This window comes from Clytia hemisphaerica, unplaced genomic scaffold (genome assembly GCF_902728285.1).
Source record: "Clytia hemisphaerica strain Z4C2 unplaced genomic scaffold, Clytia hemisphaerica genome assembly, whole genome shotgun sequence".
NCBI lineage: Eukaryota > Metazoa > Cnidaria > Hydrozoa > Leptothecata > Clytiidae > Clytia > Clytia hemisphaerica.
This window is the reverse complement of record NW_027104025.1, coordinates 308,106-321,924: the sequence shown is the minus strand read 5'-3', so window position 1 is coordinate 321,924 and position 13,819 is coordinate 308,106. Positions and strand designations below refer to the sequence as shown.

The 13,819-nt window shown below is 36.3% G+C and overlaps 1 protein-coding gene across 1 annotated transcript; it reads left to right on the top strand.

Moving 5' to 3' along the window:
• Positions 1-9,605: 9,605 nt before the first annotated feature.
• On the top strand, positions 9,606-13,007 carry LOC136811596 (UPF0764 protein C16orf89 homolog). The gene is made up of 4 exons (XM_067068225.1): positions 9,606-10,148; positions 11,689-11,889; positions 12,189-12,479; positions 12,821-13,007. Exons 1-4 carry the CDS (start codon positions 9,662-9,664, stop codon positions 12,907-12,909), a joined length of 1,068 nt encoding a protein of 355 aa, XP_066924326.1. The 5' UTR covers positions 9,606-9,661; the 3' UTR covers positions 12,910-13,007.
• Positions 13,008-13,819: the final 812 nt, after the last annotated feature.

Here is a 13,819-nt window from a genome sequence, read left to right as displayed (position 1 = left end):
CATTCTTAAATTTTAGAAAACTACACCAATGTTTTCTAAAACGATCAGTTTTGGCACAGTATGTATATACCACTTTAGCTCCCAAACAGTAGCGTGGTGACATGGGGTCAGAACAACTCCATCTCTAGTCAGTCTACTCTAGTGGCAACTTTTGTGGTTATAGCACATCCATTATCCTTTAAATAATGACTTTTTACAAAAAAGTGCTACCTCAAGCACTTACAAATGTATTTTTAGAGTATAAGTCCCCTTCCCTAATCTCACATCACAAAACACACTTCTAGTCACAATAGCGGAGCTGTAAATTAGCACAAATTTTTCACGCTGGCTTCGCTCGCATTATTTTGTTAAAATGCTTCCCCAAACCCTTGCGGGTTGCCTTTTTTTTATTTGCCTCCCCAATCTTGGTCAAGCAACTATGCTATCGCCCTTTTCTCAAAGTAAGGTGATTGGATAGGTACTGCCTAATTCTCAAAAATAGAACTAAAAAAATATCGATAAAAAGAACTTTTCGAGGTACTTAGTTACAATAGTAAAACCATTCTAAAACATAGTGCTTTTAGCCAAATAAGAAAGCGGGGGGTTTTCACTTTTACGGTATGACGGTATTGGGCCTTTTTACCCCCGGTAAATCGGTATTACGAGAAAAAAACGACGGTATTACGGTATTTCATTTTCTAGCGGTATCGGTAAATTGCCTGTTTTTTTGTCGGTATTTCGATATTTTTATCAATAAAAAACGGTATTTCGGTATAAAACTATTTACCTTTTAGTTTCTTCATGAGTTTCATGCAGAAAAATTTTCAAAAAAGATAAGTCTCTTCCGCTATTTTAACCAGTAAAATTTTCATGCTCGCTTCGCTCGCACAATCTAGGATGTCCTATTGAGTTATTGTCATGGTGAGGTTATTCAAAATAAGCAAAACTTTACGAACGAAACTAATAATTTTGTTAATTTCTGCGGGCGCATTTTTTAATGACAAACTTTTGTGATGCAAATACTGCATCCATAGTTCTAAAAGCATCTTGTGCAGCATCGAACGATTAAAAAATAATTCACATCATGATGCACATGATGCGTTTTCAGGCAATCTAGGCATTCTAAATTTTAATTTTTCTTGGGCGAAACTCTTGGAACGCCGCACCGGGTACGGCAGGTACGTCGCTCGCCGTACCATATTTTTGCCAACAAATGATCAGTGTTAAATAAAATCAAAAATTGTATGACCAAACAAGGCATACTTGGCTAACAATAGCGTATTAAGGCCGTTTTTCAATAACAAAGGAGAGCGAAAATTCTCGAAAAATTTTCGCGCTCGCTTCGCTCGCGTTATTTTTTATATTTATTTTCTTTCCTCCGATACGGGGGGGGGGGTTAAACTTTAGAATTCGCGTCCTCTAGTTGCACCACAGCACCACCTCTATGAAGCCTGTGTTGAAGTCTACGGCTTCTCAGACCATGATTGGCCCAAACCTCGATTTTGAATTAATTCTCAATATAAAAGACATCTTATGGGTCTGCGAAGAAGAAATTATTGGAGGAAAGGCTTATTTTTGCATTTGCCTCCCGTAACAAGCAAGTAACTTTGGCGCGGCACACCTAAAATATTGCTTTATGAAAGCTCAAATAGCTGTAAAAGAGGCCTTAAAAAGTGGACGATATCGAGAATAAGGTCACAAAACTAGCAAAAAACTTTATTGGCGAATGTTTTGGTATAAGAATGGACAGCTGGAGTTTTTACAAGCTCTCGTTTGATTTGGTTGGTCGTTAATCTGTAAGAAAAATTTTGTTACTTTTTCTCAAGACGCGTCATCTCTATTACTTCAAATAACCAATAGTGAAGTCTCTTGTAAAAGCTCAGCCCATCCATAAGATAGGTCAATCTGTTAAGAGACCATAAAAGGTTAAATTTAGCCCAATAAGGTCACAATCGTTTAACCAAAGATGTAAAAGCAAAAATGGTTTTTTTCGCGCGTGAATACGTGAATTGGCAAAAATTTGTGCGTGAATACCTGAATTGAGGGTTGAATGGGGGGCCTCATAAAGTACAAAACTTGTTTGTACAATTTCTCATTTGTTACTACACAATAGATTTGATAACTGAAAATTCATTATTTTCGAGAAAAAAAACATAAATATGATATCGGTATCGGTATTAGGCTTCCTTCACCGACGGTATTACGGTATTTGACCCAAAATCTTGTCGGTATGACGGTATTTAAGACCCCTGAAACCCCCCCCCCCAAGAAAGTGTCAAAATCAAAATTTTCTTCGATCGGCACAAACCATGGTTGCACTTTAACAGTAACAAGAGCCACAAAGAAATTTTCATTTTCTGGCTTGAGAAAATATCTTTTCAAAACAAAATTGAACGGATAACAAATTGGAACATAAACTTGTTTCGTGGACGAAGTTTTATCTAAATTTTCGTATATTAAAAGGCTAGAATCTTCAATACTGATAATTAGAATGTTCAGAGCAAACTTGAGTTCTACTAAAAAGTCTTATTTCATCGGGCGAGCTTAGAATTTCTTTTGATACATATTATAAAAGAAATCAAAAGACTTTAACGACCAATTACCGACACATTCGACTCCTGTTTTTCTTTATACCTCTATGCCCCAACTTAGTAACTTAGATTTATTAAAGCCTTTATATTAAGCAATATCCAATGCGAAACAAGATATAACCATATTCCTGCTAAAAATTGTCCTTATTTCATAGACATGTTCACAGATGATATAAGTCTACAAATGATAATCATTTTAGCATAAAAATAAATGTATTTAACTAATATTGGTTTTTACCGTCATACTAAGGAAATAAAATCTTAGTTGGTTCAATTGTTACAAGAATGTTTATCTTTGTTTTATATTCTCATTATGTGCAACATTATCATTACATCATTGCCAGCAAGTTACATTGTATTGTCAGTAATCCTGGCACCTGAATGTGAAAGGAAGGAAAAATTCAAAATTTCATAATGGGAAATAATCTTTTTACAGTAATCAATGCCAAATGTGTGGTCATTCGCTGAAATCTCCCGAGAAAAAAGACTTTAAAAGGGTGAGACTCTGCTTGACGGTTAGGGCTTGTCTATACATGTTTGCCATGTATATATACTGAGCCATTAAAGAAGTTTACGGGAACGTACGACCACAGGGAACGTACAAAAAGGGAGAGCCTATAAAAGGTACACGGGGAGCATACATAAAGGTACACGGGTGGGGAGCATATATAAAGGTACACGGGGAACGTACAATAAGGTACACTGGGAACGTACAATAAGGTACACGGGGAACGTACAATAAGGTGCACGGGGAACGTACAATAAGGTAAATGGCGAACGTACAATAAGGTACACGGCGAACGTACAATAAGGTACACGGGGAACGTACAATAAGGTACACGGGGAACGTACAATAAGGTATACGGGGAACGTACAATAAGTTACATGGGGAACGTACAATAAGGTACACGGGGAACGTACAATAAGGTACACGGGGAACGTACAATAAGGTACACGGGGAACGTACAATAAAAAACACGGGGAACGTACAATAAGGTACACGGGGTACACACAAAAAGGACCAACTGAGAGCGTACAAAAGGTACCCTGAAAGCATTCAAAAAGGACCATGGGTAGTGTACAAAAAGGACCACACGAAACGTACGTAAAAGGACCACAGAGCAGAGAGCGCACAAAAGATACAAGGGAGGGGAGCGTCTGTCCATGTCTATGCTTAAACTCCTATATCAAGATTACGGGATTTTGAGTGCGGGCCGATTTTACTTTCATTTTTAGTGGTTTCACTTGTGATTTCAAGCTAACTTCTTAGCAACGGGAAGCTTGCCCATAGTTACAGGGGTTTGTGCAAAAAAGCAAACATAGAAAGTTTTCCAAATCTCCTTTTTCGATTGAATCAATAAAAAATGAAACTTTTCCATGTTTCACTTTTTTGCACCAATTCTTCAAAATGAAAATATTTAAGATTTAAAGCAGTTTAAAGCTCTTTATTTATTCAATGATTTTTTACGGCATTTTGTCGACAATCTAACTCTCGTATCAAATTCCCACTTTCTTCAGTAAATTGAAGATGAGAAAAAACCTAAGCCTTAGGATCACGGATTGAAACAAATAAATGAAGGGTGGGATTTTACAGCCGCCCGTCGTGCAAGGCACTGAGAGGCCATGGGTGCCAAAAAAAAGGGCCGTGTGAAATGTGTCAATCTCATTGGTGGAAATTTGATAAACAGCTGCAAAGGAGCGCCAATAAGCAAGCAGTAGAAGAGACCACTTTCGTTTTTGTTGCAGATTTTGATCTATAAACTTCTCTCAGGGATTACTTGTCATTGTGTTGTGTCAACTTGTCTGCATTGTATTGTTGTAAAGGGGAAGATAAAAGAGGTAAGACTAGCCTAGTTTCTAATCATGATATAGGAGTTTAAGTTTGGACTGACAGGCGGAACGTATGAAAAGGTATACAGAGAGCGTACAAAAAGGTACACGGGGAGCGTAAAAGGTACACAGGTAACGTATGAACATCTATGCATCTATCTATTATATTTTTGATCCATTTTCGCTTGTTTTTCGCTTTTTTTTCGCTATCTTTTTTTGGACAAAGTGCGAAAAATCAATCGAATCTGAAGGAAACGGGTAACAAATACAATAATGAACGATTTTTTTCGGGCTGTACTGTGAAATATTGTCCTTGGTCAACGCAACAACCTCGCAAGCTCGGTCGTTACTTAACCTCGGGCAATATTTCTCAGTACAGCCCTCACAAACCGGTCATTATTGTATTATAATAACATCTTACTTTGGCTGCGTCATCGTCTATTCAGATTCTTGTTAAAAGTGATTATTGGTCGTAAATACATTTTCTCAAAATCTGAGGCATGGATAAAAATCTCTTTATAAGGGTATATTTTCACTACATTTTGTCTCAGTTCAGAAAGATTCCATTTTAAAAAATGTTTGAAATTTACAAATCTATTTCAGCTTACAATCTGAAATTTTAGGATTTGAAATTCAGTGCTTTCATCAATTTTCACTTCAAAAATTATAATCTGAATTCCAATCTACATGGAAGGAATGACTAATTTAGGTGAAAGTAGCTAACTTCGAATACATAATTTGTATTTTTACTGATGGGACCGATGTGCCTTAAATTTCCATTTGAAAATATTCAAATTATGTTCATAATTTTCGAGAATTCAAAAGAATCTGATAAAGCATGTGAAAATATGTAATTAATATACGATAATAACAAAGAAATGAAATTATTATTACACGGGTATAATAGAATTCCCATTGCAGCTAAGGGACCCCTTACAGACACGCTTCATTTTGACGAAAAAAGCTTGTATTTATTCTATCTGATGATAGTTCTATGCTAATACACCTTTTCGACCGTAGCCACTAATTGCCGCGCGGGCATTTTTACCACCCTAAAACCGTCCCAGTCTTTTTTTCGCGCCTGAAGACAATAGAAAAATATGTAAAAAAAGGATTGGATCGAGTTTAGGGTTGTAAAAAATGCCCGCGTTGCAATTGGCGGCTACGGTCGAAAAAGGTGTATACACTGGATATAAAGTGTTTATAGTTTTTGGAAAGTTTTTGCTCTATAATACTTAAGGTGTGCTATATTGAAAAATTGATTAAAAAATGATTTTCAAAGCTCTGTAGAATTTTACTGGGAAAAACAATAAATTCAGCATACACGAGAGAAACTCAGACAGTCCTCTGAGCTTTACACACAATTATTTGTTTTATGAAAAGCTGGTAAAAATCCCTGCCATATTTTGATAGAAAAATGTATACTATTATTTTTGAAGAAAAACCCAAAACCCCGTCTTTATAAAAAAAACGCTTCCCCGCTAAATCTTTGCGACGGTTTTTAGTCACGTGACTGGAGTGCCTAGTCATAATGTGCAGCACGAATAAAGAAAAAATTAACATCGAAAATGGAAGAAACCATTGAGGAAACGGAAAAAAGCCGTTTTAACAAATATTCCCCTATAATAGGGAAATATTTAATTAAACTTCACTTCTTCAATGCTATTTGTACTTGGAAATTAGATCGTTCGTCTGATATACTGAGCTAATAATAGTTGAAAAAGTTTTCAACAGGGTAACCCTTACTCCTTATTTCATCAACAATTCTTGCAGTTGAAATATCTTTCCTCACGGAATAGGCTCGAAATGAAATGTGAAAATTTTCGGTGACGGTATTTGGAGTTAATTGTGTCCGGTATTCCGGTATATCGGGAAAAAATTGCCGGTATTTCGGTATTCAGTACCCCTTGAACCCCTCTCTACTTAATGTCATTATACTCATGACAAGTTCATGTCATGACGAGTGTATTGAAATCTTTTATTAATGGCGTTTGCTTTTTTATTACAGTTTTTTTCATTAATTTATTTTTGTGTCATTACATTTTTGATTTCATTTTTTGCACTAAGAGCATTGCGAGGAATATCATGTCAGGTTGTTTGATGGTTGTTGAACATGGTTGTTTGTCGATATTTTAAGTTTGAAGTTCCGTGGCAACCTAGGTTCTTCGCTAAAACTCTATAGCCTACTAAATCTTGCATCTTTTATAATTTTCTGCCTTTTAATGGGAGATATTGAAGTAAACCCTAGGCCGGGGAAGGAAACCACACTGAGTGTTTGTCACTGGAATCTGAATAGTGTTTGGGTTGATAAATTCATCAAAATAAAACAACTTTCTGCATTTCTCAGTATTCATAAATTTGATATCGTGTGTTTAGAAGAAATCTTTTTAAATTCTGAAATAAGTGACGACGATCACTATACGATCGAAAGATGCGACCACCCCTCTGACAGTTAGGGAAACCATCCAGGATTCTGCCATTCTATCAGTCAGCAAAAACTAAATGACACTTATAAACTTAAGTTTTTTACCATTTTCCATCGAAAACAATCGAAAACATTACTACTTCCCAAAGCCGGAGACCAAAGCAAATGATCTTTCTTGATAAGGGCGCCCTTTTGGATCTATTGTTAACTCATTTAAAATAGTGGATAAAGTTATGGAATGATGAAGGCGCCCACTGCTTTGAGGGTGGAAACGCCAAATCGCCCAATATGATCAGCCAACAGAAGGGAAGTTTGTTGCCGCGCGAGTTACGTCATGCACTCCACCGTAGACGATGCTATCGTCCGTTTAAAAGTCGGTAAACGCGGGAAAGAGTTAGGGCGTCAGGGCGGTTTACGGGAAAAAAGTGGCGGTAGAGTTTTGGAAACATCTCCGCCACTGCTTACTCCACCGGAATTTATCACGTCTCTCCTAAACTATTCCCTTTTTTAGTGATCTTGTGTAGACGATAGGATCGTCTAACTCCACCGTAGCGAAAGCGCGAACGACATTTCACAATTATAAGAATATCTTATGTGCTTAATTCTATTTGACTTTGAGAGCTTCATGGAAAAAGAAGTAGAAAGATAAAAAATGCGCTGGTTAATATTTTTTAAATAGGTGTGGTCTATCATTGTTGAAAGTTAGAGCAATTTCTATCGGCGCAGAATGTTTTTACAGCCAATTAAAGGCATAGTCTGCTTATACTTACTATGTTTGCTATATCTTCTAGGCAAAAAAACGGTAAAAAAAGACGCAAACGTAATTTTTTATGGGTGTGGTTATAATTTTTTTGATTGCGGCCGCGTACAGGAACTCGCCAAATGTTCCTAATTGTCTGATTCCAAGAGAAGTGGAGTCTGTGTTTACCATCGAGACCACTTTAGGTCTCCAGCCAAAACCTAACTTTACTAATTTAAACGAATGCTTAGTTTCCGAGATGAAAACCGGCGTAGACCATTTTTTTTTCATTGTATATGTAACCGTTCAGAAGTCAGAATTCTGACGAGTTTGTGGTTTTCTGTCATAAATGGGAGACAACCATGATAAACATTAACAACTGCACTCCTTCTGCTTCGAATTTTCTTGGGGATTTCAATTTTAAGAATTCTGACTGGTGGGATGGTGACGTCACTAATTCTGCAGGCAGAGATATTCAATATTTAGCAACCCAACATGGCCTGAAACAAATCATTGATGGTCCTACTCATTAACCTAATAACCCATCTTCTTGCATCGAACTAATCTTTTCATCAGCAGATCATTTGGTCATGGATAGCATACTCCCCTCCTTGCACCCTAAATGCCACCATCTTCTGTAAGATCAATTTCAAGATCCTCCTGGCTCCATGCCAATTCGGTTTTCAGACGTGATGACAATGGAGGTGTGCTTCTACTTAATCGTTTAAGGGTCGACTTCAGTCATCTTCGGGAACATAAATTCAAACACAATTTTGGAGACACAGTTGATCCTTTTTGCAACTGTCAAAATAACTCTATCGAAACTACACAGCATTTTCTGATGCATTGCTCTGATTTCTCCGCTGATAGACATGTAATATTTGACAGCCTTCTTCAACTTGACATATGCTTGCTACCATTAAACCCAAGAAGACTTTAAGTATACTTTAAGTACTCTTTGGGGATTCGAATTTTAGTAACAACCTAAATCATGATATATTAAGTAAAACCGTAAAATTTCTCCAAGATACCGGTCGATTCGAGGGTTCGTTGTTTTGATTGTTCACAATGCTCATTTAGTTTGTTTTTTGTTTAATCTTTTAGGAAAAAATTATCGATTTCCTAGCCTAGGGATTGTCGATTTTCAGATCGGGATTACGATACATTTCCCTAGTCAAATCCCTAACTAGGGAAGCTGCAACGGGTCCCTATAGGGAATTCGTATTTCTTGAACCCCAAATTTTCATATGAATTTACAGAAACACGATGTGAATATATCACAGGAAAAAAAATTACCTAGGAATGTTCAATCACCCTATTATTGAAAATGAAATTGCTTTTCTCGAGCGGACCCCAATAAAACTCCATAGGGTTACCCATATTCACAAATTTTTTCCTGTGATACGTGCAGCCCAAGATTAGGCCTTTAAAATCAGACCCTAACAGTGCAGAGTAAACAAAATTTGAGCGAAAAATCTACCCTTAGAGTGCATTTTCTTGCAAATTTTTGACCTTTTTCACGCAAAATATGGTCAGATTCTCGAAATTTTACACCCTTTCAGCGCAATTTTTCTCATCTTTGCTGATTTCGACCCTTACAGTGCACTTTGGGAAGCTTGGAAAGTATACTCTTAAGGGCCGCCCGCACGTATGATAGGTCGTTTACCTTGAATGCCCCCCCCCAGCATTGCTTTAAGATAAAACACCGTATAATAATTGTAAGTTAGTTCTTTATTTCTCGATATTTCGCTCGAATTTTTTTGAATTTTCTTAAACACTTTATAATCATATTTACTTCACTGATTTCAAAAAAACAATTATCTTTCAATGGAGTAATGAGGACTTGTTTTTGGCAAAGAAAAGAAGCAAAGGACAAATTTTATAATAGCTGAAGAAAAATACAACAGAATATAACAGTTCTTAAAAATTATTGTAATAACAGAGCTATAAAGAGGACTTTTTTGTTGTCCCGGGCAAATATCGCAGTATATTTACTTGATGTACTTAACAACTTTTCACAAAATTTTTCTTCATTTTCTCTAAAAATCATTTGAAGATGTGAAAAAAGAAGAAAAACAATTTGCCCTCTGAAGTAAGATGAAGTCAAGATTATGGCCAGTGGATTTGGTTTTTCTTGTATTTTTCATTCAAATATTTGGTGATGGATTATTGACTTATCAAGATGAAAATCTTATTGGAAACGACGTTATCAAACCAAGAATTTGCTCTGGGTTCAGTGACAATGAACATAAATCAAAATACATTTCCGAAATCGTAGCTAGTCTTGATCGCATCATAAATCACTTCTCTTTTTACACTGATCACCTGATCGCTGATGGTCTGTTTGGTTTAAGAATCGCTGAAGGCGTGTTGAAAAATATCGTCCAATATGGAGACCGTTACAAACATCACAAAATTGAAGCATTACACTCTCGTTTATCAATGATCAATCAACTTTCATATGAAGGAATCACAAAGAGAAAATTACCTTATGATGTTCAATTCGATAAAATCATGAGGGAACCTTTTGATCGATTGTGGCCATTCAAAAGCTTCAAAGATTTCAAGAAAGACATTGTGAAAGGTTTGGTATGAATTATGTTTTAAGTAAATGATCTAATTTCCTTTCATGCCCGGGGGGGTTCAAAATGGGTTACGGGGATGCGCCGCTGGTCAGGGTACCTTTTTTAACCTCCACGAGTCCCAGGTAGGGTCGCAAAAAACACCAAAATAGAAAGATCAGTCCCTCGTAGGGTGCCTTTTTAGAAAATTTGGGGAAAAAGAAGGAAATTTTAGAAAACTTTAAAATTTCAGTCCCATTCAGGATCACTTTTTCTACAAATTTCGCCAAATTTTTGAATAAACGAGTCCCACGTAGGGTCCATTTTTCGAACCTTAGCGGAGCACCCCCGTCGGTCGGTGAGGGTAGTACCCCCCCCCACCCGGGTTTCACGCCGTCTAGCTCAAATTTTAGTTTACTATAATATTATGAACCTTTAGCCATTGATTACTTTGCAAATACTGAAAACACGCTGGGCTGACATCGAAGCTGAACCTCTTACTAAAAGAACGAGATTGTGCTCTATGGCTAGCCAGTAGCAAGGTTAAAGTTTTTTTAAAAGCGTCTTTGATATTATTGTTTCGGCATCAACTCAAAGAAAATTACTTTTCCTATCCGAAAATCTTTATGGCGATAGCTGATCAATATCTTGTAATCAACCCCATCTTATCCATCCCTGTTTTAAAGCCACGGTGGAGATTTTCCACAATGGGAAATAATTTTTTTATCGGAATCCCAATAGGGATAAAGATTATATTCTTCCCAGCCTAAAAAATCCAGTAGGAATGGTCTTGGAGTGCAAATTATTACCCTGAGTATCAGAGGCTAAGTTTTCAAAGAAAATAGTAACCTCTGAAGACAAATAATAGAAATTTTATCGCCCATGTGTCAATCTAATCACTGTAGAAAAAATCAAAGATGAAGAGCAAATATTACCATATTAATGTCTAGCAGACTGTATCAGTATGCAGTTTACTATTTACGAATTCCCCAGAAACCTCCAAGTGTAGTTGAAATGAGTTTACTTCGAAAGAAACCTTTTACATGATCCCCAAATGTATAACAGTAATTACTAAACTTTTAATTATGGAAATCTCACTTTAATTGAATCGAAATAATTGACAGACTTTATGTTATGATTCTCTATCACTGACTCTTTTTACAAAGCATTGATGACTTTTTGTAAGTTGTGTTTTCAACGACGGGAATAAAAATATCGACTATGATGCTCATCCAAGATCTTGGATGGTCGTCATGGTTACTTTTGTCTTAGCTGATTGCGCGATGAATAGAATCTCGATTCGTCGGCACAGCGTAAATATATGATTTTGAGCTGTGCTTTTCACCGTAGCAAATTATCCATTGAATTTCAATTGGGATGAAATCGAAGTCATTTTGCTAATGCAGAATTGAAGGTTATTTTTCCAACCGAGGATGAAATTGTGGTCGAAAATATTCCATGGGCGAGGGTCCCACCGGGGCTGTGGCAAAAGGGTGTGATTCAGTAAGGTTAGATTCGGTTCTTGATTTTAGGAATTTAAAACCCCGACCCAATTTCTTCCAGATTACATACATGGTATAGACAAAGATTTTGATGAAGACTTCAGTGACCACTGTTTCGCGTTGTTGTTTGGGACAGCACCTCAATCGAAAGGTCGGCAATGCGTGGTCACCAGAAAGTGTATTGAAGCAAACACCAGAGAAAAGACGGGCGATTATATGCTGACTCATCAGTTCCTTTATTTCGTTTTTGGATTCCAATATAGTAAGTATATCTCTTTGTCTGCTGAGTTCCAAATATCGATATAAGAAAAACGGATGAAAAGCAAGCACTCTTTTTTTTAAACGTTGAGATCCCCGCCCCCTCTAATGCAAAACAAATCATTTTAGATCTTTAATATGAATATACTACCCCGATGAAATTGAAAGAGAGAAAAATTTTGATCACCCCTTCAAACTCTTGAAGCTTCTTTCTCTGACCATTCCTCAATAACGATAAGGCTACACAGAAAAAAACTGTTATTATTAACTATTGTTAACAATGAAATTTTAAATATCCGTTAGATTGTGACCAGCAAATAGCCAAAGCAATGGGAGGAAAACACAAGATGGACGCGTTCTTCAGAAAGATGGCAGTAAATATAGCATATCAGTTACAAATCAGTGGAAGTCCTAAAGATGCTTTGCTCCTGGATAGAGAACTAGAACAAGCGATGTTCTGTGCAATGTTTGGAATTGTGGAATGTACGTCACGTGATTTAACTCTTGATTTTATCAAGTATGTTGAAGCTGACGGTTGTACCAAGTTATCGAAAGATCGAAAGACAAGAGAAAAACGCCAAGATCAATTTCTAGGTAAGAATTGGTCCATCCTCATCCACCCGTGTACTCCAGGCTTGATTTACGTTACTGATGGACGCCTGAGATTACCTTGGGTGTAGCAAATTCCATCTCTATGGCGCTATCAGTAAAGCAATATGAAAAAGTCGGGATAGACTTTGTCTGAGATATATTTTCATTTAAAGCACAAAATTTAGCATTGGATTGTTTTCAATTTGTTTTCAAATTTTGGCCAAATTTCTTCCTCGTATCGTTATAAAATTGTTGGCTATTTTCTATATTCTTACCTATAAAGAGGAACGAGAATATAGACAAAACAGGAACATTCAAGCTATCTACTTTCAATTTCGTTTTAGGTGGATGTTCGCAACACACAGATGGATTAATGGCAGCATTCCTTTCTTTAAGTCTCAGATCTGCACTCATGCTACCCAATTGTAGTTAATGGAGAACTTAACAGAACAATCTTTTAGGACATTTAGGATTCTATTCTGCATATCACAGCATTTTTGGCAAAAGTTCAAATCTCAAAATTACTGTCTGCAGAAACAGAGATTTCTTTTACTTTGCTAATTTCAAAACTTTGAGGTTTGCCCTTGTTGTGTAGTGAGAAGGATGCTCAATCTCAAATGTTTTATGTTATCGCAAAGCAAAATAAATCTCAGTTTTCGCAGACTATTATATTGATATTTGGCTTTCTGTATCAATAGCAGCGATGTATTATAGGATATTCATACCCGGAGACGACACTGGAAGATAAATACATAGAAAAAATTTGTGACTCTCTTGGTGGTTTCAGCATAGAGGTAGAAAGAAAAACAGGAGTCGAACGTGTCGGTAATTGGTCGTTAAAGTCTTTTGATTTCTTTTATAATATGTATCAAAAGAAATTCTAAGCTCGCCCGATGAAATAAGACTTTTTAGTAGAACTCAAGTTTGCTCTGAACATTCTAATTATCAGTATAGAAGATTCTAGTCTTTTAATATACGAAAATTTAGATAAATCTTCGTCCACGGAACAAGTTTATGTTCCATTTTGTTATCCGCTCAATTTTTTTTTGAAAAGAGACTTTCTCAAGCCATAAAATAAAAATTTCTTTATAAGCACACACAATTTCAGACTCAATTTGTAGACATTAAGTCGCTGGAGAATTTTGGAAGAAAGTATCAAGCAATAGAGTTCACCTTAAAGAAAACATTGATCGAAAAACTTTATCATTTGATGAAGGATTGCCAAGTTTACAGGCCTTTTTTTGGTCCAAATATTTTCTTACACTGATGTCAGAAACAATGAATCGCGACTCATCTAATTTCTAAAGCTTAAATGAGCCAATAAGATTTCACCTATGGATAAA

Bases quoted from the DNA above. Each gene is read 5' to 3' on its own strand.
- LOC136811596 (XM_067068225.1), top strand. From the start codon at position 9,662: ATGAAGTCAAGATTATGGCCAGTGGATTTGGTTTTTCTTGTATTTTTC. The intron at 11,890-12,188 runs GTAAGTATATCT...AATATCCGTTAG, and splicing joins CGTTTTTGGATTCCAATATA to ATTGTGACCAGCAAATAGCC. The intron at 12,480-12,820 runs GTAAGAATTGGT...ATTTCGTTTTAG, and splicing joins ACGCCAAGATCAATTTCTAG to GTGGATGTTCGCAACACACA.